The 26,803-nt window shown below is 68.3% G+C and overlaps 1 protein-coding gene across 5 annotated transcripts in view; it reads right to left on the bottom strand.

Annotated features, from left to right (window-relative positions):
• Positions 1 to 4,652: 4,652 nt before the first annotated feature.
• BAHCC1 (BAH domain and coiled-coil containing 1) overlaps positions 4,653 to 26,803 on the bottom strand; it is a 318,708-nt gene continuing 296,557 nt past the window's right edge. For 3 of the 5 annotated variants that reach the window (XM_049114519.1, XM_049114521.1, XM_049114522.1), the window contains 24 exons: positions 24,349 to 24,740; positions 23,946 to 24,054; positions 23,391 to 23,599; positions 23,093 to 23,251; positions 22,760 to 22,947; positions 22,288 to 22,618; positions 20,768 to 21,598; positions 17,021 to 17,220; positions 16,765 to 16,901; positions 16,396 to 16,524; positions 14,337 to 14,454; positions 13,572 to 13,867; positions 12,634 to 12,812; positions 12,243 to 12,544; positions 11,542 to 11,649; positions 11,266 to 11,443; positions 11,058 to 11,172; positions 10,887 to 10,962; positions 10,659 to 10,767; positions 10,046 to 10,165; positions 9,753 to 9,929; positions 8,481 to 9,670; positions 7,595 to 7,831; positions 4,653 to 6,789 (listed from right to left, as the gene is read on the bottom strand). In XM_049114519.1, coding sequence (XP_048970476.1) covers positions 6,583 to 6,789; positions 7,595 to 7,831; positions 8,481 to 9,670; positions 9,753 to 9,929; positions 10,046 to 10,165; positions 10,659 to 10,767; positions 10,887 to 10,962; positions 11,058 to 11,172; positions 11,266 to 11,443; positions 11,542 to 11,649; positions 12,243 to 12,544; positions 12,634 to 12,812; positions 13,572 to 13,867; positions 14,337 to 14,454; positions 16,396 to 16,524; positions 16,765 to 16,901; positions 17,021 to 17,220; positions 20,768 to 21,598; positions 22,288 to 22,618; positions 22,760 to 22,947; positions 23,093 to 23,251; positions 23,391 to 23,599; positions 23,946 to 24,054; positions 24,349 to 24,740 — 6,097 coding nt within the window. In that variant the 3' untranslated portion in view covers positions 4,653 to 6,582. Of the gene's footprint in view, positions 6,790 to 7,594; positions 7,832 to 8,480; positions 9,671 to 9,752; positions 9,930 to 10,045; positions 10,166 to 10,658; positions 10,768 to 10,886; positions 10,963 to 11,057; positions 11,173 to 11,265; positions 11,444 to 11,541; positions 11,650 to 12,242; positions 12,545 to 12,633; positions 12,813 to 13,571; positions 13,868 to 14,336; positions 14,455 to 16,395; positions 16,525 to 16,764; positions 16,902 to 17,020; positions 17,221 to 20,767; positions 21,599 to 22,287; positions 22,619 to 22,759; positions 22,948 to 23,092; positions 23,252 to 23,390; positions 23,600 to 23,945; positions 24,055 to 24,348; positions 26,089 to 26,803 lie in introns of all 5 variants that reach the window. The other 2 variants (XM_049114520.1, XM_049114518.1) reach the window with 2 other exon arrangements.

A 26,803-nucleotide genomic window follows, 5' to 3' on the forward strand; every position in this document is an offset into this window, starting at 1 on the left:
CCCCAACCCGCACCCCGCAGCGGCCAGCGGGTGCCCGGGCTCTGGCCAGGCCGCCCCAGGGTCGAGGTCCCCGCGGCAGGTGGCTCCCCCCGCCGCCCGCCACCACAGCCTCCTGCTCTCCTCCCGAAGCTGCTTCAGCTTGAAGGTTTTGCTCGGTTGCAGCAGGTGGAGGAAGCTGTGCAGGTGCCCCAGGAGTGATTCTGCGGGGGCCGGGCTCCCACCGCACTCCCCCGCAGCTGCTCCGTGCTAAGGGGCGCCTGTCCGGCCCCCTTTCCTGCCACCTCCCGAGGCCTCTCGGTACCTGGCAGCGGGCCCGGCACACAGTAAGTCCTCGGCGGACTCGTGGAGGTGACGACAGGTGGCTGAGCAGCTGCAAGCTGCGCTCCTGCGGGAGCCGATCGCATCTGATGGAGAAGCCTCTGTCCTGAGGGCGGCTGCTTCCAGGACGTTCGCGGCAGAGGCATGTGTTGGCAGCTTCGCCGCCAGCCGGGGGTCAGCGCAGAGGGAGACGGGACCCGTGGAGGTTTTCTCCGGACCCTGGGCCCTGGCCTGGGGCGAGAACGGGCCGAAGACCTGCTGTGCGCTGGGCCCTGCCAGGCCCCCATCCCCCCAGTACCAAGCCAAACATAGCGGGGAGTTTGGAGGCCACTGTGGCCCCCTTTTGCCCGCACCGTACCCTCTCAGGACTCCCAGCGGTGTGGGCTGGGACTGGGAGTCAAGACTGCAGGATGGTGGGGGGGGGAGGGTCTGTACAGCCTGCCCCTGCCCACACCCCAGCTACGGCCTCCACCATTCCCGAGTCCTGCAGCGGCCCCCGACTGTCCTGGCCTGACCCGAGGTGAGGAGGGCAGAGGAGGGGCCGCAGGGCTGTCCCCAGGGCCCACCGTGCCCCAGCCATCCACCTCCTCCTGGGGCGTCTGGGCCCTAGCAGGTGGGATGGACACTCTACCTGGGGCCCACGTCCAGCTGGACACGGGTGCCGTGTGTGTCAGTGCTCCTGCCAGGGCGGGTCCGGGAGCTGGGCCTAGGGACAGGCAGCCAGTGCGGGGAGGGGGGCAGCAGGGGAGAGGAGAGGTGACACGTCCTACCCCAGCTGCCACCCAGACCCCTCCTCACCTGAGGCGCCCCTGCTCACCGGGCCTGGGAGCCTGGGTGTTGATCCTGTTCGTCTCAGAGCGTTTGCCCCTGTGGCCCCCACGCTCCTGCCGTCTTCAGGGCTGGTCCGGGTGCTGCATGGGGCCTTGGCGTCCAGGCTAGTGTGGAGACGGGGAGGCGTGTCCAGGGGCTTTGGGGCCCCTCCTCCTTCAGCAGGGTGGCAGGTGGGTGCGAGCCTGATGCACAGCCCCAGGGAAGCCCCTGTCGGTCCCTGGACCGAGTGGGGGTGGAATCTGGCTCTGCTGCGTGCAGCCTGGGGCCAGGCGTGTGACCCCACACCTGTCCCCACATCTGTCGTTGCTGGCCGGAGGGTGAGAAGCCCCTGTGCTGGGAAGTGTGACGTCCGTGCTCAGCCCGGGCCTGGCCTGGCCACTCTCCTTCCCACCCGGGGCCGTGGTGCGGGGCCCAGAGAGGGAGCTGTGCGAGCGTGCATGTGCGCGGCTCCAGAAATCCCTTTTGCCACCTCTCGTGAACTTCACCTTAATCTCATCACATTCTCATTGGTGACAAGAGCCGGGTACCCTGCTTTCCAGCCGAGGACCCTGAGGTCAGGGCTGTTGCCGGAAGAGTCGGGCTGCAACCCCCTGCCGCCTCGCCCTGCCTGCCTCCACCTGTCCTCTCTGGAGACCTGTGTCACTCTGCCCCAGGTGACCTCCCGGCCCTTCTGCCTGGAGCCCGTGCATGGAGCAGCCCTGCTTTCTGCCACTGTCGCGGGTCGGAGCACGTGGCCTGAGTCAGGCGCAGGAGGCCCGACGTTTAGAGGAGAAGCAGCTTTGGGAGGGGGGTGCTGGCTTCACTGGGACCCCTGGAAATGGGGGCTGGGTGGAGTGTGGAGGTTGGGACCCTTGGGGTCCTGGCAGGAGGCCCAGATGCCCCTTTGCTGGCTGGGCCGCAGAGCTGACCTCCTGCCTGTCCCCGGCCTGGGCCTGAGACTGGCTCCCACCCTGCCCCAGGCTGGGGCACGAACAATTAAAACCCCTCGTCCCCGATTGGTTTGTGGTATTAAAAACGAACGGCGATCAGCCGGGTTGTCATTTCTACCTGATAAAACATCACTTGTATTGATCTCGCTCACCCAGTGCCATCATTTATCTTGCTTCGCGTTTCACATAATGGCTCGTTTGTCTTGATCAAAGTGTAGTCCTGCATGTTTAACCCTTGGGGCCCTGCTGGCGTCCACCCCCTTCCCTCGCCTGGGCCCCGTTCTGGGCGGTCGGAGGTTCTGGAAGGCAAGGGCCACCGTGTCCGAGTGAGGGTGGGCCGTTGGAGGGGCTGGAGGCCCCGGGGGTGGGGGCAGGCGGAGGTGGGGCTGCGGGGGCTCACCCAGTCCTGCTTTGGCTCCCCAGCCCCCCGCTCACCCCACCTGCCCGCATCCCTGGGCCCTCTGGCTCTCCGCCCCTGCCCACCCTGGGCCTTCCCGCGGCGCCGGCCCGGCCGCTCTAACCCTGACCCCGAGTCTGAGTGCGGTCCCCCTGTCCCAGTCCTGCTCTGGGGGCCCCTTCCCGTTGGGCCGCTGCCACACTCTGGCTCCCAGCAGGCCGCCGGCCGCTCCTCACCTTCCTGCCTGCCTGCCCTGTCCCGTTCTGCCTGCGGGATGGCCCGGGTATCCCCTCCTCCTCCTCTGGGAAGCCCTCACGGACTGTTCTGGGCTGGGTGGGGGGTTCCTCGCGGTATCCTCGTCTCTGGCAGGACGGCTGCAGCCGGGACCCGTGCTGGGCCTGCAGGCCTAGCTCAGCCCTAGTGTCACAGTGCGGTTCCGCGGGGGGCATTGTCTCGGTGGCACGACCGTCCCCAGGCCTCTGCACGACCGTCCCCAGGCCTCCCGTGTGTCTCTTGGGCACAGGGGCGTCTAGAAGGCTGGGGCTGCTGCCTGGCGTGCTGCTGGCCCCGCGGTGGCTGAACAGAGGCTTCGCACCCTCGACCTGCCCACAGGGGCTTTCCCACGCAGCTCCTGGGGGGTCAGGGCCGTCCTTCCCGTGGCTCGCCACCCATCCCAGCCTGCCCCAGAACTTCCGCTGTGACCGCTGGTGCCCACTGGGCCCTGCACGGCCAGGCAGGCCTTGGTGTGGGCGGGTGGGTGGCGCGGTGGAGTCGCGGCTCAGGGATGCCAGAAGCCCCAGGGCCCCCGGAGTCTGCTCTTCACGTGGCCGGACATCCGGATGCTCCTGAGGCTGGGGGGTCCTGCGCCTCTGGCCTCGCCCCGTTCCCTCGTCCCCTGCCCACAGGGCCCCTCACCCGGAAGCCTAGGGGAGTGGGCCCCTGCCGTCAGGGCTGCCGGCCTGGGTAGTGGGCCCCACTGCGGAGCCGGGCCCAGGCTCCTGCAGGCCTACTCGGTGCCTCACCCTGCCACAGGCCTTGCAGGTTCGGGCCCAGGGTCCAGGGCTGGAAGCCCCCATCAACCTGCGTGTGGGGGGCTGATTCACAGCCTGAGTCCGAGGGAGAAGTCTGCTCGCCTTCAGGCAGGGCTGAATCCAGGCGTGCAGACCCTTCAGGCAGGGCAGCCCCGGGCCTCCCGCGCAGGTACCCGTTCTAATCCCCCCACCGCGGCTCAGAGCCGCCCAGGAAGAGCTTCCGGGGCCTCTCCCATCCTGTCTGCCTGCTCAGGGCTCTGGGCACCACCCAGGGTAGGGGTCCTGTCCCCTCCGCACTCCCCCGCCAACTTGGCCCAGGGGTGGACGTGAGAAAGCAGGGATGGATGTCCCTAGGGCTGGCCGGTTGTGTGTGTGTGTGCCCGTGCAAATGGCCCACAGCTCCTTGCACACCTGCAGAGGTGGGGGGTACATGTACACTCCCCACACTTACCCTGCCCCTGCACACCTGCCCTGAGTCCCCTCAATGGGGTCCATGATGCCAGCTGGGACCTCCCTCCCCGGGTATCCTGGAGGTGGAGGGAAACGGAGCGCCAGCTCCCTGGCTACAGGGTCGGGTTCCGGGAAGACCTGGGGCCTGCAGGTTGGCTGGGCGTGGCTTCCCAGACCCCCACTGTACCCTGCCTCCTGGCACCCTCCAGCCTGGGGGCTCAGCTGTCCATTAGCGAGCTGGAGCATCGTGTATTTGTTACCCCTACACACAGCTGCCAGCTGTTTCTCGAATGAATGAACGCGTGCTCTCCTTGAGGATGGGTCTGCTGTCTGGTCCGCCCGGACCCCGCCCCTAGCTGGCCACGGCACTTCGGGGACCACCCTCCCTCCGTGTGGCCGTGCCCCGCGGGGCCTGGCCCTCCGCTCCTCTGCCCAGGAGCACCTGCCCCGGCCACAGACGGCTGGCTCACTTCTGGTGGGATCAGTAAACAAGGGACCCTCAGCTTGGGAGCTCCCGAAGGCCAGAGCCGCCCTGAGGGGCTCCCCTCTGGCTAACGTGGGGGCTCCCCCGGCCCGGATGTGGGCACGGGGCTTGGGTACGTCGGCTGAGACCCCCCCAAGACCCCAGGGCCCCCAGAGTCACCGCTGAGGTGCACACAGACACCGAGGCACAGTTAGGATTCCGGACCACCGAACACCTGTACAATAGTTCATATATTTATTCTTAAGCAAGTTATCAATAAAAAATTTAATACTAAAATGCCTTTACATAGAGTTTGCTGTTCATAAAACCTTTGTGTTTTTTTTTGTTTGTTTGTTTGTTTGTTTTTAGTGTTTACATTGAAAAAAAAATCCAACCATCCTCTTAGTTTACACATTTACAATAGTCGTGCTTCGCCAGGTCTAACCGCCGTTACAGGGAGGGCCGCACCGCCCACACGCACAGATGGAGGGGGCAGGGGGCGCTGGGGGAGGAGGGGCGAGGAGGGCAGCCCAGCTGAGAAGAGGGGCTTTTCCTTCGCTCAGTGCCTGGGGTTGAAAATAGCCGGAGGCTCTAACTCTTGCGGCCGGGCTGTCCCCACTCAGCGCCTGGGCACCGCGTCTTCTCCGCTCTGCTTGTCCAGCCGCGAGCAGGCCCTCGGGCGCCGCCTCCCAGGTGACCGCCAGGAATGAAATATTGCACTCGTGCCGAGACAAAGGGGAGAATGGGGGTGGGAGAGGTAAGCTGGGGTGCAGGGGACCCCATCCCTGCCCCAGCACTTCCCACGGAGCCAGGAGCGGGAGGAGGGGCCGGGGTGGTTTCCTGGCTGCAGAGGAAGGGGGCAGAGGGGCCGGGTTGGGGTGCCGGGCACCCGCCGACATCCCATGTTTCCCGGGGACCCGGGCTGCAGGTCCGTGGTCACACAAAATCTAGTCCTAAGGAACAGTGATGAACTTGGGGGGCCTTCCAGGGACTCGGGGGGTGGCACACGGAAATACACGGCCCTCAGTTCATTTCGGGACAAGGGCCACTGGGCCATAGACCTGCCCTGTCTCTCCTGCCACAGGGGAAGTGGGGGGGTGACGAGGACTCTGGGGCTCCTGGGGTGGTGCTGCGGGTCGGTGCAGGGGTGAAGCCCCCAGAGGGGTACTCCAGCACTCGGGCCAGGGCCTGGGGTCGAGGCAGGGGGGCCCGGGCTCGCCCCACGCCCCACACTAGCTGCCAGCCAGGCCACCCGCCCGGCCAAGTGGCCACAGAAAAGGCCCCGAAACCTCCACGTGAGTCGGTGGGGGCTGGTCCCTTCCCTGCTCTGAGTGGAGGCTGGGCAGACTGGCCATCAAAACGGAAATCAGACATGACTGGGAATATTCAGGAAATAAAATCAAAACATTGTTCTCTCGTATCGATACTTTAAAATATTTGTTCATTTTTGTTTTGTTTTAAACAGAGGTAAGATACATGTATGGCTGCTGTCACCATCCGGGCTGGGGGGACCAGCTGGTCCTGGTTTCTCCTTCAGCTTCCGGAATCCCTCTCTCCCCGGGGCCCCTCGTCCTGACCTGCCCTGCTCCCTGACACCCCGATCCATTCTTCCCAGTGGGTGGGGCAAGAGGGAACACACTGCAGTGTGACTTCCATGTCACGCGGCCCCCGGTCAACGCTGTGACCGTCCCCCCGCCAGCTGCTTCTGTTGCCACAGACGCCCCTGTCAGAACTCAGCTAGGCTGAGCAAAACAGTGCATTTTCAACGAAAACCCCCAGAATAAAACCTACACACACACACACACACACACACACACACACACACACACGCACACACACGCACACGCATGCACATACACCCTAGTCACGCCTGTGGGGAAAAAAATCCTTTTCCGCTATTTTTTTTCCATAAAACTTCCCGCAGAAATACAATATTTACATAGAGAAATAAATAGACAACACACCTGATTTCTGCTTTCCCTGGTGGGAGACAGTCGGAGGTACTAGGGAGAATATGGCTTGGATTCTAATCTCTCGGGAACTGCTGATGGGGAAGTGGGGCGGGCGGCCGGGCCGGGCGACTCTCGAGGGCCGGCCTGCTCGGGGGGACCGCGGCGAGGGCCCGGCCGCCAGCACGCGAGCCCTCCGCCCCGCGCCCCCGGCTCAGCACAGGATGGGCGCGCCGTCCGCCGCCACCAGGCGCCCCGTGGTGGGGTCATAGGTGCCCGCCAGGTAGTAGAGGTCCCGCCGGTCCTGGCACTTGCGGCTCCGCGTCATCTGCTCGTACTGCTCCCGCCCCACCACCTGGCACTTGTGGGAGATGGTCTGCACGTCGTTCTCGTCCTCGTGGCAGGACTGGTACAGCGCGTTCTGCGGGCAGGGGCAGGGCTGGGGCTGGGAGGCGGCCGGAGGGAGGCCGCCTGGGGCCCGGGCTGACCTCTGTGTCCCCACGGGAGTCAGAGAAATGCCCCTCTCTGTGCCACCTATACACTCGGGTTCTTCCCAGGGCCGCGCAGACAGGGCGGGAGGGGTTCTCTGTGTGGGGGCTGCATGGGGGGGCGGGAGCCCAGGGAGGGGCCGTTGCCCCCCGGGACCTGCTTGCTGCTACGTGCCCCCTAGAGGGGAAACCGTCCCGTTTCACAGGGAGCCAGGGAGCCGGGGAGGGACCCTGGTGACCTGGCTCAGGCGACTGCCTCAGCTGGGAGGCCTCAGGGTGTGCGGGACGGCGAGGGGGCGTTCACGGATGAGGGGACTCCTCTTATTTTGACTGCCACCCCTGGTGTCCTGTCCCGCCTGCCCCAGGCCCCTCCAGGCCCCCAGCTGCACCCAGACCCCTCATCTGCCTCAGGTCCCCTCACTGCCCCCAGACCCCTCACCTGCCTCAGATCCCCTCACTGCCCCCAGGTCCCCCACCTGCCTCAGGTCTCCTTCCTGTCCCCAGGTCCCCCCACTACCCCCAAGTCCCCCACCTGTTCCAGGTCCCCCACCTGCCCCAGGTCCCCCCACTACTCCCAGGTCCCCCCCATTGCCCCAGGTCCCCCACCTGCCTCAGGTCTCCTTCCTGTCCCCAGATCCCTCCACTACCCCCAGGTCCCCCACCTGCCCCAGGTCCCCCCACTACCCCAAGGTCCCCCACCTGCCCCAGGCTCCCCACCGTGCATGCTCCTAGTCTCACCTTCCCGTCGCTCTGCCTCTTTCCCAGCTTGGTCTCCTCAGGGTGATAGAACCACTTGACCTTCACCACCATGTTGCTGGCCCAGGACTCCCACATGCTCTCGATGCGGCCGATGTACGGCAGGTTGGGCCGCCCGGCCGACAGGAAGACGGCACAGTCGCCGATGCGCAGCGTCTCCTTGCCCCGGACGATGGCCTTGTAGAACAGCTTCCTGGCTTTCCCCTTCATGCCCCGCCGCTGCAGGGGAGACAGGAAGCGGGCAATGAGGGGGCTGCGCTGGGGGGCGTGGGAGTGTGACAGAGGGAGGGACGTCTCGTGTGCAAGCGTGTGTGCGTGGACACCTCCAAGGGCTGGACGCGGCCCCACCAGCACCCGCCTGCACACAGGGTCACGACCTAAGACGAACTGAGAAGGGGCCCTGGACCTGCCTGTAGGGCCGGTGGAAAGAAGCCACCCGCGTCACCGCAGGGTGGTTCACAGGGGCAGAAGGCTGCGTGTCCCCCCAGAGCGCTGGCCAAGAAGGTCCGTGTGCGTGCAGCCCTCCCCGCATCCCTCCCCGCACCCCGCACCACTCCCAAAGCCGCGACCCTTGTGTGCAGACTCCGAAAGATGTGCTGCCAGGTGGGACCGCCCCGCGAGAAACAAAACCCTGGGTACACGCCCCCACGGCAGGGTGTGCTCAGCGACTGCCCAGCGGAGGCGGGGACTCAGAGGGGGCGCGGCTGCCATCCGCCTGGTCACATCAGGCAGGGACCCTTGGTTCTTCCCAAAGTTTAGTTGTTTTCTTTTTTTGGTTGAAATGAAACAGGAAGACCCAGCGAAGGAAGGGAGAGGGCGGACGCGGCTCCCTGGCACGGGGTCCTCGGCGCCAGGAGGGCCCACCTACCTGCGTGGGGTTCCCCGACCACTTCCAGAGCTGCCGGGCGGGCAGGAAAGCTGAGATCTTTGGCCGGTTTTCCACGGAGGGCAGCCGCTGCCTCCGGGAAAGCTCTTTGGCTTTGGAGAAGCTCAGGGCCTCCTTGCGCTTGAGCTTGGACTTGCCGCCGCCCGCGCCCGCGCCCGCGCCGCCCACCGGGGCCCTGGACAGGAAGCAGCGCTGCGCGTGTGCGTGGGGCCCGCCCCCCTTGGAGCGCAGGGCTTCGGGCTGCGCCAGGAGCGCAGGCACCGGGTGGGTGAGGCAGGTCTGCAGCAGCAGGGCCGGGTCCTCGTCGTCCGAGCTGTAGGAGGAGCCCTCGTCGTCCGAGGAGCAGAGGCTGGAGGTGGATAGGGAGCCCGATGAGGAGGAGGTGGAGGAGCCCGAGGACGACGACGACACGGACAGGCGGGCGAGGAAGCGGGAGGGCACGCCGGGGGCCAGCCCGGGCCCGTCCTCTTCATCCTCTGAGTAGGAGCTGTGACAGTCGCTGTCGCAAGGCAGCGGGAACTCGGCCTGGCCCGCGAACTTGCGCAGCGCCAGCCCCATGGGCAGCGGGTGCACCGGCGCGCGCCCCTTCCTGTCCTTGCCCACGAGGGCCGCGTGTGCGTAGCTCGGGCTGGCCAGGGGCCGTCCCAGCTTGGGCCCGGGGTCCTTGTCACCCACAAGCAGCGCCTTGCAGTTCTTGTTCTTGGGGGAGGTCACGCCCTCGTGGTCCAGCTTGACCAGGAACTCGCTGCCCGCCCGCCGCCGCGCGCCCTTCTCCGCCTCGGCCCGCTCGGCCTTGCGGGCCCGCAGCAGCTTGTGGGCGCCCCCGGGCAGCCCGGGGCCGGCGCCGCTGACGAAGGGGCCGTAGGCGCTGGCCAGGCTGCTGAAGGAGTCGGCGCGGAAGCCGTTGCCGAAGACGGGCGCCGCCACGCTGTGCACCGGGAAGAGCGCGTCGCGGGCCCGCAGCTTCCGGGCGCTGCCGTTGAGCTGGAAGAGGTTCTGCAGCACGCCCGGGCCCTTGCCGCCCGCCGAGGCCGCCGCCGCCGCTGCCGCCTTCCGCTTCGTCTGCGCCACCGCCGACCAGCTCAGTAGCGGGCTGCCCCGGCGGCCCAGGAAGTGGTCGGAGGCGCCCCCCGCGGGGGCCTTGGCACCTGAGGTTAGGAGCTCCGCCTTGCCTGGGGGGGGCGGGGGAGTCAGAGGCCCACCTGCCGCCCCCCCTCCCGCCCCCCCGAGGGTGCTCCACGCCGGGCCGAGTACCGGCTTTGTCTTTGCCCGCGGACTTCTTCCCCGGGGTCTTCGAGGCTTCGGGGCTGTCGTGCGCCTTGGGGGACAGGCTAGGGGCTGCGGCCTCGCCGGGCGGGGGGGCGTCGAAGGAAGCTTTCTTGGTTCTCCGGCAGCTGCTGGACACCAGCAGGGCGGGCGAGGGCTCGGTGCCTGCGGAGTGGACGCGGAGCTCAGCACAGCGCCAGGGAGGCCCGGCCGGACTCCAGCCCCGGCGGCTGGCGCGGGGTGGAGGCGGGGGCTGCCCACCCTGGCGCCCCGGGGCTCACACTGGATTTTGAAGTCTGGAGGCAGCAGCCTGATGTTGGAGACGGCGATGTGGCCGGTGTCGCCATCATCAAACTCCACCACCACAGAGTCCAGGTCCTCTTCCTCGTCACTGCAGGTGCCTGGGGATGAGGCCCCCCTGAGCACCGGGCCCCCTGTCGGGGTGCACACCGCTCTCCCCGGTGGCCGGGCGTCCGGGGCGGGGGGATGACAGGACGGGCTCCTGGCGCCCAGTTCTGCCTCCTGATCACACTCGACCTGGGAGCTGCCACGGCTGCCAGGACACGGACGGCCTCCCCTCCGCCACCCATCACCCCCACCTGAGGCCCACACACAGGGACGCAGGGCCTGTCACCCCCCACCTCCTACCCCCACGCCTGCCTGTAATCCCCCCCGGGGATCTGGGGGGTCAGGAGGATTCACCCCCGGGGAGCTGGTGCCCACAATTACGAGTTCGTGCCGCCCAGGATGGGGGCTGTGGCCCCTTCCCAGTCTCATGCACGCCCTCGCCGGTCCCCTGTGGCCTGGGAAGCAGGGCTACTGGGAGGCCCTCCATCTGCCGCTCTGCCTGGGGGCGTGCGGGAGGCCTTGATGGGGAACCTGAGCATGGCTCACCTCGGACCACGTTGCCCGGATACAGACAACGGGACTTCTGGCTCCAGTAGGCGCAGACCCTCGTGCCTGGCGGAAGGTAGCGGCTGGACTGCGGCCGGACATCCAGAACCTGCAGGGGTGGGAGGTGGACTGTGAGTGCAGGCGGGGCTGAGGGGTGCCCAGGAGGGGCCGGGGGCAGCCAGGCCCACCTCCCCGGGGCGGCGGGCCGACTGGGGCCCATCCCCTCACCGCCTCCTGCAGCAGCTGCTCCAGCGAGTAGATCCTCTGCCGGTTGCCTCTCTCGCCCTCGATGACGATGCTGTAGCTGAGGGCAAGGGGGGGGGGCATGAGGGGCCTGCGTGTGCACGGTTGTCCACCCAGCAGGGCCCGCTGCCCGCCCTGCCCACACCCGGGCCTCACATGTCGGGGGGCTGCAGGGTCCTGACGCTGCCCGCGTACAGCAGACTGTCCTCCTTGGGAATGAGCACGGGTAGCCCGTCCTGCAGGTCCTCCTTGTGGATGGTGCACGAGCGTGCTGGGGGGACAGGGCCGCCCCGTCAGTGTCAGCGTCCGCCCCGTCCCCACCCCCCTGCTGCGGCCTCCCGGCCCTTCGCCCAGGGCCACTCACCCAGGGCAGCGCTCTGCTCGGCGCTCAGAGGACCGCTGGCCGCGGCCGGCTCCTCCTCCGCCTCCTCCTCCTCCTCTTCCTCCTCCTCCTCCTCCTCAAAGCTGCCATTGTCGTCAAATGCAAAGTCGTCCTCCACAGCAAAGCTCTCCAGCAGCCGACTCACTGCCCGGCCCTTGCCCTGGGGGGCCAGAGAGGTCAACTCCCTCTGGAGTGGGGTGGGGTGGGGGTGGGGAAGGTCTGCACCCTGCCTGGGCACCCGGGCGGTGGGGACGCTACCTGCTTGCCGACGGCCTTGTTTTTCACCTTGCCCACCTTCCTGCCTTTTCCCAGGATGGCCTTGGCGTTGCGCGGCGACAGGGCGATGGACAGGGCCCCGTTCTTCCGCTGTTGGTATGGGTGGGAAGGAAGTCAGGTCAGGGTGGCTGCAGCCAGGGTGTGATCAGGGCTGTGATGCAGGCTGACCCCGGGTGTGAGCTCAGGGCTGTGATGCACCCCGACTCCGGGCGTGAGCTTAGGGATGTGATACAGGCTGACCCCGGGAGTGCTCAGGGATGTGATGCAGGCTGACCCGGGTGTGAGCTCAGGGCTGTGACGCAGGCTGACCCTGGGCATGAGCTCAGGGCTGGATGCACCCCGACTCCGGGCGTGAGCTCAGGGGTGTGATGCACCCCGACCTCGGGTGTGAGCTCAGGGCTGTGATGCACCCCGACTCCGGGCGTGAGCTTAGGGATGTGATACAGGCTGACCCCGGGAGTGCTCAGGGATGTGATGCAGGCTGACCCGGGTGTGAGCTCAGGGCTGGATGCACCCCGACTCCGGGCGTGAGCTCAGGGGTGTGATGCAGGCTGACCCCGGGTGTGAGCTCAGGGGTGCACTATGCACTGACCCAGGGGCAGGCCTCAGTGAGCTGGGAAAGAGGGTGGGGTGAGTACCTGGGCTTCACCCGCCGGGTCCCCACGGGGCCCACTGCCTCTCACCCTCAGGCCCGGCTGGAGGATTGTGCTCTTGCGTGTGGCTCTCTTGAGGCGCTCGCTGGCCAACTTGCTGCCCTCCTCGCGGCAGGTGAAGGCCCGGGCAGGGCTGAAGAGGGCGTCCCTGCTGGGGGCGGCCCCCGGCTCTGCCCGCAGGCTGCCTTTGGCCTTGCCCTTGGCTTTCTTTTTGCCTGGTGCGCCTGGGGGCCTGCGCCCTGGGGCCCGCTCCAGCTTGGTGCCCACCTTGGCCTTCACCGTGCGCCTCTTGACCTTGACCTCACTCTCTGGGCTAGACAGGCGGCAGGCCCCTGCAGGGGGAGGGCGGCTGTCACAGGGGCCCCAGATGCTGGGCTCCCCCCACCAGGCTGACCCTGGCCCGCCCTGGCCTCCTGGTTACCTAGCAAGCCCTGTCTCTCCTTCTTCTTCTTGGCCTTCTGGTTGGCTTCCATCTTGACCACGGAAGAGGGTGAGGGCCCCAGCATGGCCACGCTGGCCCCTGCATGCAGCGCCAGCCCGGGCTCCTTGGGGGGTGCCTCTGTCCCCAAGAACCCCTCGCAGTTCTCACTGTCATAGCCACTGCCTGGGGGAGGCAGAGGGTCCAGATGACTCGGCGTTGGAGCAGCACCGTGTTGGGGTAGGGTCGGGGGAGCTGATCGTCCGTGCGCACGTGGCTATGTTGGGGGGCCGTGAGGGGGGCCCGTCACTGTTGCCCTTGGGGCCGCTTTACGGGGCAGGCACCCGGGCCAGGCGTCCGGGTGAGGGTGTTTGCTCCAGGATGGGGAGGGGAGGGGCCCCTGGCTGACCTTCCTCCCCCTGCCTGTTTCCTTTCTTACGCCCTGGGCGGCGGGGCGCCTGCCCTGCAGGCCTGGGGATCCCCCCTCCCCAGGGCTGCCCCTTCCCCTTACTGCCCTCCTGCTTCCTGCTTCCTCTTCCCCTCCCTTTGTTCTTTCTCAGGCCAGGACTTGGTGGGGTGGGCAAGGCCTGGAGGGGAGGAAGCATCTATTTTCCCAGGTGCCTGTTTCTGGACATGTGGGTTAGCTGGGGGCCAGATAACCCCTCCGGGTCAGCCCGGCCGGACACAGCAGGACGGCGGCCTACGGCGGGCAGAATGGCTATATTTAGCCCCGTTTCCGGGATATGTGCAGGGCCCCCCTCCTTCCCCGGCCCCGCAGAGCGCCACTGGGCTCAGCTCGGGAGGGGTCTCCTTCCCCGGGGCCTGGCACGCTCCGGGAGCCCCGACCCGGCTCTGATGGCCGTCGCGGCCCGTCGGCCCTCTGCCCCTGACCCCGAGGGACCGTGGCCCAGAGGCCCTGGCTGTGGGCTCAGACCCGTGACTTGCCTGCGTCCTGTGCCGTGGCCACTGCTGACTGGGCTGGGAACTTGGGGGAGTCCCTGCTGCCGCCGCCGTCGCCAGGCTGTGCATGCCGGGCTGCCCCGGGCACCTTGGGACTCTTGGCTCGCGACAGCTTCTTCCGGATGCGTCCCCCGGAGGCGGCCTCCTTCCGCCTGAAGGGACTGAGGCCAGCAGGCAGCCCCTTGCTCTTGATCTTCGGCTTCAGCTGGGCCACCTTGTGGGCCACGGCGGATGCCAGCTTCCCCTGGCCGCCGTTCTTCTTGCACCGAACCTTTTCCTGTGGACAGACGGGCAGCCGCTGCACAGGACCCCCACCCCAAGGCACAGCCCCGTGGCCTCCAGCCTGCCCTCCGAGGGGGCCCGGGGGGTGCCTGGCCCACCCCCCATGCCACAGCACCCCCAGACTGCCCACCCCCCTGCTAGGGCTCGGGACACCAAGGGCCCAGGTGTCTGTTCTCAGGGGGATGGGCAGCGTGACAACACGTCCCTCCCAGGACCTTGGAGTTGGGGGGGCCGGAGGCGCCCCCGACTCTCGGGAGGAACAGGATGCTGGCGGCGTGAGGGAGGCTGCCCACTACACCAGGGGTGCACCTGGCCTCGGGCTGCTCATCTGAGCAGGGGACCCCAGCTGGGTGCTGGCGCAGGGCAGGGGTGGCCGACAGGGCAGGGCAGGAGCAGGGCAGGGGTGCCTGACACCCGAGACCCCGAGCCCCGAGCCGAGGGCGCGAGGGTGCCGCAGTGCTCACCGCAGAGGCTGGCTGTAGGCCCACATAGACGCCGGGCTCCAGTCGGCTCCGCTTCTTCGTGGGCTCGTCACCTCCACGCAGCTCAGCACATAGCAGGCTCAGGCTGGACCTCACCGCCCTGGGGACACGGGGGCACAGGTGGGCACGGGGCAGGTGCAGGCACACCCTGGCACCCTGGCCTTGTGCTCACGATGGTCCCTGCGGGGGCTCTGCTTCCTTCCTGGACAAAGCTGTGGCCCTGGGCCGGGCTCCTCAGAGCACCACACGGCTTCTGGGCGGCCTGGGGGCCAAGCCAGTGCTGAGAACCCCCCACCCCGCACCTGTTCCCCAGCCAGGGCCTCTGCTTGCTGACTGGGAGTGGGGAGGCAGCCCAAGGCTCAGCAGCCAGGGCCCTGTGGCCAGCTGGACCACTAGGTGGCCAAGCCGTGGCCTCAGTCTTCATACCCAGAAAATGGGGATGGGAACCACCGTGGCTCTCTGCAAGGCTGGGGGGCCATGCAGGTCCCTGGCCTGGCCCGGCCCTCGGGGGTGCCAAGGCCAGCTGCTGCAGCGGTAGGTACACAGAGGGGGCTAGAGAGGCTCTTGAGAATGGGGTCTCCTCCCTCTACCTCTGCCGCTGCTAGGAAGAGGCCGGGGGTGGGGTTGGCATGGTGGCTGCAGAAGCTCACGTCTAGGCTCTGCTCCCCAGCCTCCCCCAAATTAATTCCAGGTCTGAAGGGAGGGAACCCTGCACACCACCGCCCAAATCCCCTCACTGACACCAAGTCTCAGTGTCCCCTTGTCCCACGGTGGGGGGGGAGCTTGGTTGCCTGTGGGGCTGGGTTACTTGCGTGGCCTTCATGAAAATGGGTCACAGATGGGGGCTGAGGGCCCTGACTCTGGGGGGCCCAGAGAGGTGAGGCCAGGTGGGACACTGGCTGTACGTGATGTCCCCCTACCCATGACCTTCCACCTCCTGCCTGGTCCCTACGGCTGGCCAGTCCTGCAGAGCCCAGCCCCGTGGCAGGAAGGAGGGGGAGAAGCCCAAGATTTAGGTGGGAGCCCCAATCCTTAGGGAGGGAGGGGCTGAAATCTGTGTCCTTCCGGGTCCTGAGGCTGTTCCCCCCTTGGGGACGACCTGGCTTCTGGGTCAGTGGAGAAAGTGGCTGGGAGGCGAGCAGCAGGACTAGGGGCTCAGTGCCACGTGCACTTGGGCAAAGCGTGGGGCGGCCTCGCCAGGACTCCTTGTCAGGGCTGCTGGCCAGACCCTGGCCTCAGTGGGCTCCATCTTGGCCAGCGGCCCCGATGGCAGCGGGTTCTCAATAGGAAAGCCTGAGGGTCCCCTGCTGGGTGGCACCTGGGCAGGGGGCAGGGACAGCTCAAGGGGAGACCCTCAACCATTCGGCCTCGCCAGGCCCCCACCCATAGGCGGTGTGGACTCCCCCTCCCTATAACCTTCTCTGCATTTGCTAATGTTTTGTGACATAAAGCCCTGAGATTAATTTTTTGCCTCTGTCTTAATTGAAGAAACCATTTAGTGCCGATTTAACTATTATTACCAAATCATCAGGATTGATGCAGTGCGCACACGCGCGCGCCAATCGCGTTTGCGGGAGCTCGTTGGATTTATGCAAATAGGTCTGTCGGGAGAGGCAATTTGTAGCCGAGAAGGACAATTATGCCCGGCCCGGGAGCGTGCCAACGAGTGCGCCGGGCGGGTAATGGATAATAACACGGCGCCGGCCGCGTGAGCAGCGCCCCAGCGTGACCAACGGCGTGATGCAGTGCGGAGAAAGAGGCTTCTCCGAGGGGGCGGGCGGGCAAGGCCACGGCCGGGTGCGACCTGGGGTGGCCCTGCTCCAGGGCCCCCGTGGCACCTGGCGGCAACCAAGCCGCCGCGTGGGATGTCTGCACGGACACTCACGGCGGCCGGGGTTCTGGGAGGGGGTGCTGGGTCTTCGGAGGGGGCGGTGAAGGGGGCACAGCGAGGGGCCTCAAGGGCACCCTGGACCCACCCCAGCCCCACCACACGGCCCCCGGCCCGAGGCTGCCCCCGGCGGCCCACGCACCCGGGACTCACTTGACTTTCTTGCCGTCGCCCCGGGGGAGCTGGCCGCCGGGACGCAGGGCGGGCAGCAGGCTGGAGTACTTGCGCTTCCTCGGCCGGCCGGGCCCTCGGCGCGCGGGGCTGCGGGAGCTCTCGTCTCTCCTGCGGGTGCGGGGCAGCGCTCAGGGGCCGCGCCCACCCTCCCTCCCGACGGGCCCTGCCAAGGCCGCCTGGGGAGTTGGCCCTCATACTGGGGGCAGTTGCTCGGCCTGGCCGGACACCCTCTCGGCCCTCCTGCTGCCCCTGGGGCCGTCCCAGACCGCAGCCTCCCGCCTGGCCTGGCACCCACGGTGGCTCCCGCCCCGCGGCAGCGCGCCCCACCCCGCGCCTGGCGGGCCGTACTCGTGGTCATGCCTGCGCTGCAGGCGCGCCAGCTCGCGCTGCTTCTCCTTGTAGCGCCGCTGCAGTTCCGCCAGCCGCACGCGCATCTCCACCTCCTGTGTGTCCAGCCGGTCGATGGCGGCCTTCAGGGGGCAGACCTGGGGGCGGGGTGGCAGCGGCCGTGAGCCCAGCTACAGGCCCGTGACGGGGCGGCCATCCGGGTGCTGGGGGTCCCCATGGGTTACAGCACTGGGCGCGACCAGGGCCCCCCACTCACGGGCTTGGTCTTCGGCGTCCAGGTGTCCTTGCGTTGCAGAATCTGCATGCGAGGCGTGAGCGCGGGAGCCCTGCAGGCGGCAGCGGCCGGTGGCGGGGCGGCGGCGGAGGGGCTGTCCAGGCCGGCAGCCTCTACCAGGGACCAGGCCGAGGCCAGCGTGGCCAGGCGCTGCAGGTCGAACGCCAGCACGTCCTCTTCCTCTGCAGGGGAAACGAGGGTCAGCGTGTGTGCAGGGGTGGGCACATACCGCCCCTCAAAGAGGCTCCCGATGTCAGCCCGCATCTCAGCGTGGCCTCCAGGCTGCCCTGCTCCCAAGAACTTGAGGACCAAGGACCAGGTGGGGTGGCCGGGAAGAGCGAGACGCCCACCTGAGCAGGCACCCAGCACCCCGCCTCTGCCCCGGGACGGTGGGCCAATGTCCCCCTTGGCTCCCGGGGGCCAGGCCAGCCGGGATGCACAGACCTAGGGGAGGCGCCCACACCGTTGACTAAAGGCAGGCGGCTTGAGATGCACACAAAGCGCCCACGTGCTTCCACCGCCCAGACCGAGGACACTGAGGGGAGACAGATGGTGCAGGGTCGGAGCCGAGCCAGTGGAGGGCAGCGTCCATCCAGGGAGAGGCCCGGGGCCCGGACTCAGGACAGGGCAGCAGCTGGCAAGGCACTGCCCCAGGACGGGACGGGGAGCCAGCCAGCGGGGGGGAGCCCCGTGGGGTCAGACGGGAGGCCTGGGGCTGAAGCTGTCGGTGGGCAGCGGTGACTCTGAGCAGAGCTGGGCTCCCTGGCTCCCTGGTGCAAGGTGCACACCTAGCACCCTGACCGCGGCTTCGCCCGCCGCCCCCCCGGGAAGGAATCGGGCCCCGCGGAGAGAGGACTGGTCCCAGGGACAGCGGAGGCGCGCGGTGGGCCAGGAAGGGTCAGAGGGTGACTGGGCCACAGCACACATGTGGGCGGAGGGGGATGGATCCGAGGACCCCATCATCAAACAGCAAGGAGGGTGATGACAGCCAACCAGGGAGAGTGGGAATCCAGGAGCCACGCGGGCGCCGAACAGCAGGAGAGCGCCCCGTGGGGAGACACCGCTAAGTGCCCAGGGGCACCTGTCCGGCCCGGCCGCAGGGACAGCGAGCCGCATCAACGGGGCCAGGCGGCAAGGTCGGTGCTGGCAGCACAAACCTCCGGACCCCGGTTCCCAGCTACGGCTGTGGGGGCCTCGGGCCACATGGCTGCTGTGTCGGAGGCACCCGGACGTGCGGGGGACACGGAGGCCGAGGGGCTTCCTCCTGCCCCTCGCACCAGGGCGGGGCATCCCAAAGCCCTAGTTCAGCTAGACGTTCCATGCGGTGTCCTATCCGTTGGGCTCACCGTGGTGGCCAAGAGCCCCCCGCACCCCCATTCCTCAGGCGAGGCCTGCCAAGGGGTCCCACGGGTGAGCCTGCGGGGGTGCACATGGGGAGATGGGCGGGGGGGCTCTTCTTGGCTTCCAACAACACACTGCATGGCTGTCTCATCCTGGGGGCTGTGCAGAGAGACAGCTCTCACAGCCCCACCCCAATGCCGAGGTGGGGGGACACCAGCTCCGTCCCTCGAAAGGCCTGGACCGGGGCTACCTGCTTGCAGGTGAGGATGGAGCCCCAGACTTCCCGCCACAGTCCTGCAGGGCAGGTGGGAGCTGGCAGGGCAGAGGGAGGTCAGCCGGCGGGGGAGGGGCGTGGGGGTCAGCAGAGCAGTCCGGGGGGGGCGGGGGTGGGCCCGGGCGCAGGGTGGGATCTTGGCTCAGCCCATCAGCTGGTTCCAGGCTGACTCAGGAAAAAGGGCAGCCGCACTCTGGGAGGGACAGGGCCTGGACTTCCCAAAATTTCAGGGTGGACGGGAGGCTCAGTGGCTCCCCCAAGGGTGGACTGTTCTGGGGTGCCTCAGGGCTGGGCCCCTGCGCGCAGGCCTCACCATCCAGGCTGGACAGACACAGGGTCTGACCACCAGCGCCTTTGCTGCCCCAGGGTTCAGTCTGGGGCCCCCAGTCCCTGCATCTGGTATGGAGGCCTGGGGCGGGGCAGGTGGGGTCCTGCAGCCGAGGCCTGCGGGGTGGGGCCTGAGGGGGTCTGAGCACCCAGGCTGCTGATGGTGCCCATGAGCCAGTGGCTTTGGGTTTGAGCACCTGCTCCACCGCAGCCCAGCTGCCAATCCCCACTGCCATTCACCAAACACCATGCCCGGCCTAGGGGGAGTTCAGGAGGTCCCCTCTGGGGAGGAGGGGGCAGGAGGAGACAGATTCCCCCTGTGAATCTTCTGCTCATCTGAGAACACAGCTAATCTCCTAATTCATTTCAGGGACCATGTTCCCTGACCTTATAGGGAACAGGTCTGAATCCCAGAGAATGTGCAGACTGGCCAATTAACTGGGACAGGGGAGGTGGGGTCTGGGGGCTCCAGGAGGGGAGAGGAGGGTGGGGTCTGGGGGCTCCAGGAGGGGAGGGTGGAGTCTGGGGGCCCCAGAAGGGGAGGGGAGGTGGGGTCCCAGGAGGGGAGGGGAAGGCGGGGGTCTGGGGGCCCCAGGAGGGCAGGTGGGGTGGAGACCTGGCCTTGGTATCTCCCTTGGTCCATGCACCCGGGTGACTGGGGCGCCTGGCCCGGCCGCAGCTGCACACCCACACGGGGACACACGTGGTCTCCACGTGAGCGTTCATTCAATGGACGGGCGCCGGTCCAGCAGGCATTCACATGCACAGACTGGGTGGCCACACACACGGCGCCCGGCATCCGCTCGGCACACTGTGCCAGCCACGCTCACGTGGTGGCTCCGGGCGGCACAGGCCCTGTCCCGGGCGCCCCTGCCTCACCTACAGCCCCCAGCCCTCTGTGAGCCCCTCCTAGGGGTCCAGCTGGGAGCCCGCATGGACGTGCTCCCCAGCAAACTCCCCTTGGCCCGGCGGTGGGCCCGTCCAGGGGGACGGGAGGAGAGTGACACAGAAGCCTCTGGGGAAAGTAACTTTTTGATAACATTTGCTTGATGTCCAAACAGCACAAAAGGCGCCGGTGACGGGCAGCAGAGAGCTTTATGCATCAGGGAAACAAGTGGGCAAGCCCAGAGAACTTCCTTGGGTTCTTTCTATAAATATCAGTGAGCACAATGCCTGGCAGGGGCGATCCCCCCAGGAAGGAGTCTCCTCGAGGCCCTCTGGGGTTACTGCTCGGGCAGGGGGAGGGTCCCCCGTGGGGTGGCACCAGCCCTGTGCCTGCGCCCCGGGGCTTTTCCGGATGCTGGGAGCACAGGAGCCTCTCGGCCTGCAGGTCCCCAGGTGGCAATGACCAGCACCCGGCCCCCGGCCCCGGTGAAGCTGCGGGCGACGAGGGGGTCCAAGGCCCGGGGAGTGCTGATCGGCCTCAGGCCACCTCCCCTGGGCCCGGGGGGGGGGGGGGGTGGGCAGGAGCGGAGGCAGGCCTGCACACCCTGACGGGGGCGTAAACCTTCCTCCCCGTTAGCCACCTCGTCCCCCGAAGGCCTGGGCATCATTGTACGTGAGAGGAAGATGGCCAGGCCACTGGCCCTGAGTCCCCCACAGGGCAGTGTGGACGTGGCGACCACGGCAGCTACGCCCTACTAGAGGCCACCCCCAGCAGCCAAGGGCCCTGCCCCCACCAACAGGGCCACAGATGGGGCTGCGTGGATAACAGCCCAAGCCCATGGACAGACCCCCGCGTGCCTCCGGGGCCCCAGGGGGTTCACGGAGGGCTGCGTGGGGCTCACCTGGCAAGGCCGGCTCCCTCCTCTGCTGCTGGATCTCCAGGTCAGCCAGCTCACTGAGCAGGGCAATCCCGTGAATCCCTGAGCTGCAGGGCGGAGGGGCGGTGCGCGGGAGCCCCGGGGCAGTGGCACAGGCTGGGTCCAGCGGGCTGGTGCCTGGCAGGTCCCCCAGGTCAATGGTGGCTGCCACCAGGGCATCCAGGCCCAGGAGCACCCTGGGCAGGTGGCTGGTCTTGGAAGCTGAGCCCCCGGCCTCGGCCTCCTCCAGCTTGTCCTCCCGATACTCGGCCCCCTCCTCCGGCTCTCCTTCCCTGGGGGGCTGCTGCTTGCCTGGCCTGGCCTCCTCCAGGCCGCCTGGGCTCCTCTGCTGCTGCAGGGCCTGGGGGCCCGCCCCCGACGAGGGCCCTGGCCCCACCTCCCCACCCCCCTCCGCCGTAGCCCTCTCCTCTGCAGCCCCTCCCTGAGTAGAACGAGCCTGGCCAATGGCCTCGGGGGCCCCTCCCTCGAGGAGGGCCCCACATGGCAGTTCTCGAAGCCCCTCCAGCGGGCTGGGGTCTGCTGCCTTCCCCAGGGGTCCCCGCTCGGCAGGGTGGGGGGTGGCGGCAAGGTCCTGGGTGGCCTCCTGGGCCCCGGAGGGCAACCCTGGCTCCTGCGGGCTCTTGGGGCTTCGGGGGGGCAGCTCCCCGGGAGGGAACGTCCTCACTGGCTCAGGCTGGACCCTAGGGGCTGCAGTTTGCATAGTTTTGGGGTCCAAGAGGTCAGAAGAGTGCACGTCGGGGGACATGGAGAAGCCCGAGCTGGTCATGGCAGGGCAGGTGTATCCAGCAGGCAGGTCTGTGAAAGAGCAGGTGTGTCAGGAGGGGGCAGCTGGGGGCACAGGTGGCCCTGTTCTGGATGGGGAGACAGGGGCCTCAGATCCCTGGCTCACACCCGGGGTCCCCAGCCAGCCCTCTGCCCTCACTTTTGGAACAGGTGACATAGGAGCAGCAGAGGGGAGCGCCCCAGTGCAGGGGAAGGGGTTCCCCGGACCCAGGACCTCGGCCCCCAGCCCAGCCTGGGCTGCTCTCCCTGGCCGGCGGGGGCCCCAGGGTGTTCAGGGGCCGTCTGTGGCATAGTGTGGCATGGCTAACCGGAGGTGGGGTTCAGATAAGGCATCGGGGGCTCTCCCTGAACCAGAAGGAGCATGCACCCTGTAAACTGCAATTTAAAAATAATCAAGAAAAAAACCCAGCAGACCACTCCACCAAAAACAAAAACACCCCCACCCCCTAAATGCCATCTCTGCTACCAGTTCCCTTCCAGTGGAACTGGGGTGGTTTCATATGCACCACACGGCTTTGCCGCGTGAACCTGCAGCCTCTGGCAGGGGGCCCGTCGGCCGTGGGGGCGTGGGCGGCGGAGGCAGAGCCGGGACCTGGGGAGCAGGTGGCGGGGACCCTGAGGGCTTCCCCCACGGCCTGGCCAGGACTGTGGATGGGGACGGACAGCAAGGACGTGGGCAGCCCCGCGCTGCCCACTCTCACCTGGTTCCAACGCACTGAGGTCGGCTCCGGCCCGCCAGCCCTCCCCGCTCTTGTCCTCGGAGCCGGGCAGCCTGGAGCCGGGCCCGGGGCTGCCAGAGGGGCAGACGGATAAAGTGCACGGGGCGCTGGGACGTGGTGGCGTCGGGGGGCAGCCGGGGGGGGGCCTCGGGGTCGGTGAGTGGCAGCAAGGGGACAGCTTGGCAGGGCCTACGGTGGCGGGTGAGGGGGTGCCCTTGGCTGTGGGGGTTAAGGCAACTGGCTTGTGGGTGGACTTCAGGGTCTTCTCCTGGACGGGCTCCTCCAGTTCCGGGTGGTGATCCTCGGGCTTCCGCTGTCAGGGTGAGGGAGAGGCTCAGCCGGCCGGCCCCTGCTCAGGGCATCCCACGGTGGGGGGGCTCCTGGGCCAGGCCAGGCTGCAGCGGGGCATGGGGAGCATGCCCCGGATCCCAGCTGGCTGCGGCCTGGGGGGTACCTGGACGGGGCCTGCCCGTTGCTGCTGCTGTTGCTGCTGCTGCTTCTGCTGCAGGGCATAGAGCTCTTGCTGCCGCAGGAGCTGGGACCGGGAGTACACGGGGAGCTGGCCTGGGTGCTGCACGTGGGAGGCGGGGCCCCGGCTCCCATACATGGGCGGCCACAGCGAGGCCTGGTCCATGACGTCAGCTGCGGACAAGGCCAGAGGAGCCGTCAGACCCAGTGAGGACCCCAGCGAGGACGGGGACCCCAGCCCTGACCCCAGGGCCAGCCTCGCTGCCCCGATCCCTCCCTCAGACCCACTTCTGACACCCCAGCCACAGGAGGCTCTTACCAAGCGCGTGGGGGGTGGTATGGGGTGTGGGCTCTGAGGGCAGGATGACCAGCTGTGCAGGGCTGTCCTGGGACAGGGGGAAGACCGAGGGCATGGAGCCGGGGACGGAGGTGGTGAAGCCTGGGGGCAGGTTCTGGTGCAGGGCGGGGTGCCCAAGGCCTGGGGACATGGGGCACAGCAGTAAGGCAGTGTGCGGACCCGTGCTCCTGGGCCCCCCGCGCCAGGCTGAGGGGGGTCAGCCAGGGAGGGTGCCCTGCCCCATGCCCACTGGCAGCCCCCCTGCGCGCGGAGCACTGACCGTAGGAATGTCCCCCCATCCATAAGGAGGGGCTGCGGGTGCGGGGCAGCCAGGGAGGGTGGGCAGGGTGCGCGTGGGAGGCTGGGTCCCCGCCCAGCTGGCTGCTTTGCAGGGAGGAGCCGCTGGCGATCATGAGATGAGGGGCCAGGTCTCCAGGGCAGCTGCCCGGGGGGTGGATCCGGGCAAACTCCAGGCGGTCTTTGTTGTCTCTGTGCATCACGGGGGTGGAGGGGGCTCAGCTCGGCCGCCCGGCCGCCCACCCACCTCCCCGACCCTGGCCTGTCCACACCAGCCCTGGAAGGAGAGGGGCCTGCAGGGTCTCGGGGATGCCCCGGGGTCAGGCAGGCCTCTGTGGTGGGGATGCCCGCCCAGCAGCGGCCCTGACAGCAGAGGCAAAGTCCGCAGAGCACCCCTGACCCCGACACCAGCACAAACCCCAGCAACCCCCAGGGGTCGGGGGGCACAGCGCCGCCCAGGTGAGTCCACAAAGCCTGATGTCCCGGCCACTTCATCCCACACGGCCAAGCCCCGATGGCCGGAGCTCCCTCTTCTTACTGCAGCAGCAGATCCCGGCCGGTGAGCCCTAGGCGCTCCTCAGACAGACGTGCCCTCTCCTCCTCGGCCTCCAGGTCCAGCGTGTGGGTGGCACGGGGCGGACCGCCTGCTACATGGTAGGGGATGAAGGGATGGGGGTTGGGATAACCGGGAGCCCGCGGGGATGGCGAGCAGGGGCCTTGCTCTGAGCCAAGGGGGCTGATGGCCCGAGGGAGGGTCTCCTGCCCTGTGGGCCGTGGGGGTCCTGCCGAAGACAGGTGTGGGGGATCCGTGGCTTCAAGGGATAGGGGGCGGGCAGGTCAGGACCGCGCACGTGGGGAGAGCCTGGTCCCGGCAAACGCCAGACGGGCACCCGAGGGTGGGCAGGCTGCACTCCCCACCCCTTCCCTGCAGAGAGGCCTACCTTTGAAGGCAGGGGCTGCACGGCCCTGGCGTCCGGCGTTGGTGCCATAGGCCGTCTCCGGCCGGCTCACCGGGTCCTTCTGCCGGGACAAGGCCACCGCGATGCCCACGGGTGGCTGCCTCACTTCCGCGTCACTGTGCGGGGTGTCATGCTCCCGGCTTCGGGCGCAGTCGGGCCTCTCTGCCTCACTGGGGACCTGGGCTGGGCCCTTGGACGCTGGGAACTTCATATCCTGCTGGGCACAGCTGGCCTTGAGGCTGCCCAGGCCCACGAAGGGCGCCTTCTGCCCAACGACCAGGGCCTGGTTGCTGTACTTGAGCAGGTTCTTCATGGCTGAGACCTCATCAGGGGGCGCGGGCAGGTCCTGCGGCAGGAGGGCGGCCTGCTGCAGGCTGCCGCTGAAGGGGTCCAGGTAGGCGCCACCCTTGCGCTCCTCGCCAATGGCCATGGCGGTGCCCTGGCCTGACTGGATGCTCCACGGGGGCAGGTGGGGCCCGCCGTAGCCCAGAGACGCCAGCTCCAGGGACTTGCGCTTGGCTTCAGACCCGCCGCCCCCGGGCTCCACCTCGGGGGTCGCCAAGTGCTGCTGATGCCGGATCCGGGCCACCTTCTGCGCCCCAGGGGGACCCGAGGGTGTCTCCTTGCTGGCGGTTTTATCTAAAGTGCAGCAGGCCTGGGTGACCTTCCCACCCAGCGGGTCCTGGTGACTCGGCCGGGCACAGTCCTGCGAGTGGCCGGGCAGCTCGAAGTAGCCGCTTTTGTCCAGACCGCCTTTGGGGAGCCCGGAGAAGGAGGTCTCGGGGCCCGAGCTGTTGAGATACTCCAGGCCCTTCAGCCGGGGGTTGAGGGTGGCCTCGAAGCCACCAGGCCGCCGCTCGCCCTTGCCCTCGGCCTTCAGGTGGGCATAGGAGACCCCGTAGGGCACGGTGTGCTCGGGGGCCAGGGCCGCATCCAGGTGCCGGTCCGTGCCCTCACCCGCCACGGCACACGCCTCGGCGGCCTGGAAGGGGCGGCTCTTGTCGGCCAGGTGTCCCACGGAAGGCACGAAGGTGGGCCCGCTGGCCTTCAGGTCCCGGGGGACTTTGTCCTGCAGCGGGCACAACCCGTCCGGGCCCGCGTGCAGCTGCAAGCAGGGGAAGGAGCTGGCGGCTGTGCTGAGGGGCGGGGGCGGCCCGGCGGGCAGGCCGGACGGCACCGTGTAGGCCACGGCGTGGTGCAGCATCTGCCGCCGCTCCAGGCACTCGCTGAAGGCCGGCCCGGGCTCCGCGGGCCCCGCCGCCTCCTTGGAGCAGCGCCCCGGGGCCGCGCCGCCCACGCCGGGCCGCACCAGCACGCCGCCCGCGCAGCTGGCCAGCGCCGCCTTGCCCATCTCGCCGTTGAGCACCTTCGTGTTGAGGAGGCAGGAGGCCAGGTGCTTGGGGCGGCCCTCGCAGGCTCCCCGGGGTGCGGCGCCGCCCTCCCTGCAGTGGCCGTCGGCCGGCATGGGCAGCACGGGCTTGTGCCGCTCCTTGCCGCCCTCGTCCTCGGCCGCCGGCCTCTCCTTGCCGTCCGCCGCCTTGCCGGCCTTCTCTCTGCCCAGGAGGAAGCGGTCGAAGTCCTTGGCGCCCTTCTGCAGGGGGCCGGCCTCGCCTCGGTCCCGGCTGCAGGAGCCGATGGGGTGGCCGGGGGCGGCCCGGGCCACGCTGGGGAAGTTGTGGTTGGCAGGCAGGAGGGTGGGCTGCGGGGGCAGGTAGAAGTTATCTGCGTGCGAGAGAACCGAGGTCACTGGCGGGCCGGGGCGGCCGGAGAGGTCCGCCTCCCCCGTGACACGCGCCCAGGAGCCCGTCCACGTGGCCAGCCACCGGGGCCCCGAGGTTACCCGCTCCGGGAGGTTTACCCGCGACGTCACGTGCACCGTCAGCATGTGGCCTGGCTCACATCCCACCGTGCAACCCCAACACCACCCGTCCCCAGAACTCTAGCATCGTTCCAACGGAAGCTCCGCGCCCAGTAGACATTAAGTCATCGCCCCCCCCCCCGGAAAGTTCTGACTGTGTGCAGCTCCCAGGGGAGCCCCCGCCCTGCGCCTCGGTGGTTGGGGGAGGGCAGGCGGGACAGGTGGCCGCGTGCACTGACCAGCACGGGAGCTGGAGGTCTGGGGCAGTGAGTCCTCTCCCCCACCCCGGCCCCCCGCCACGCGGGGCAGGATGCTGGCTGGCAAAGCGGGCGGTGGCGCCCACGATGTGCGGCCAGACACCGTGATACCCGGGGCGCTGCGGGAGAGCCCGGTGATGGGGGCCAGGCGCTGAGGGCCGCACCTGACCAGGCCCCGGGAAGTGCTGAGACAACCTCAGGAGACAGTGAGCCACGCCTGAGGATGGGTGGGTGTGGAGGCCCCACGGAGGCCCCCAGCTGCCCTGCGTGGTAATGGGGCCCTCGGGCTGGGGCTCCAGCGACGGCGGCACAGAGAAGCAAG

This window comes from Canis lupus, chromosome 9 (genome assembly GCF_003254725.2).
Source record: "Canis lupus dingo isolate Sandy chromosome 9, ASM325472v2, whole genome shotgun sequence".
Classification (NCBI taxonomy): Eukaryota; Metazoa; Chordata; class Mammalia; order Carnivora; family Canidae; genus Canis; species Canis lupus.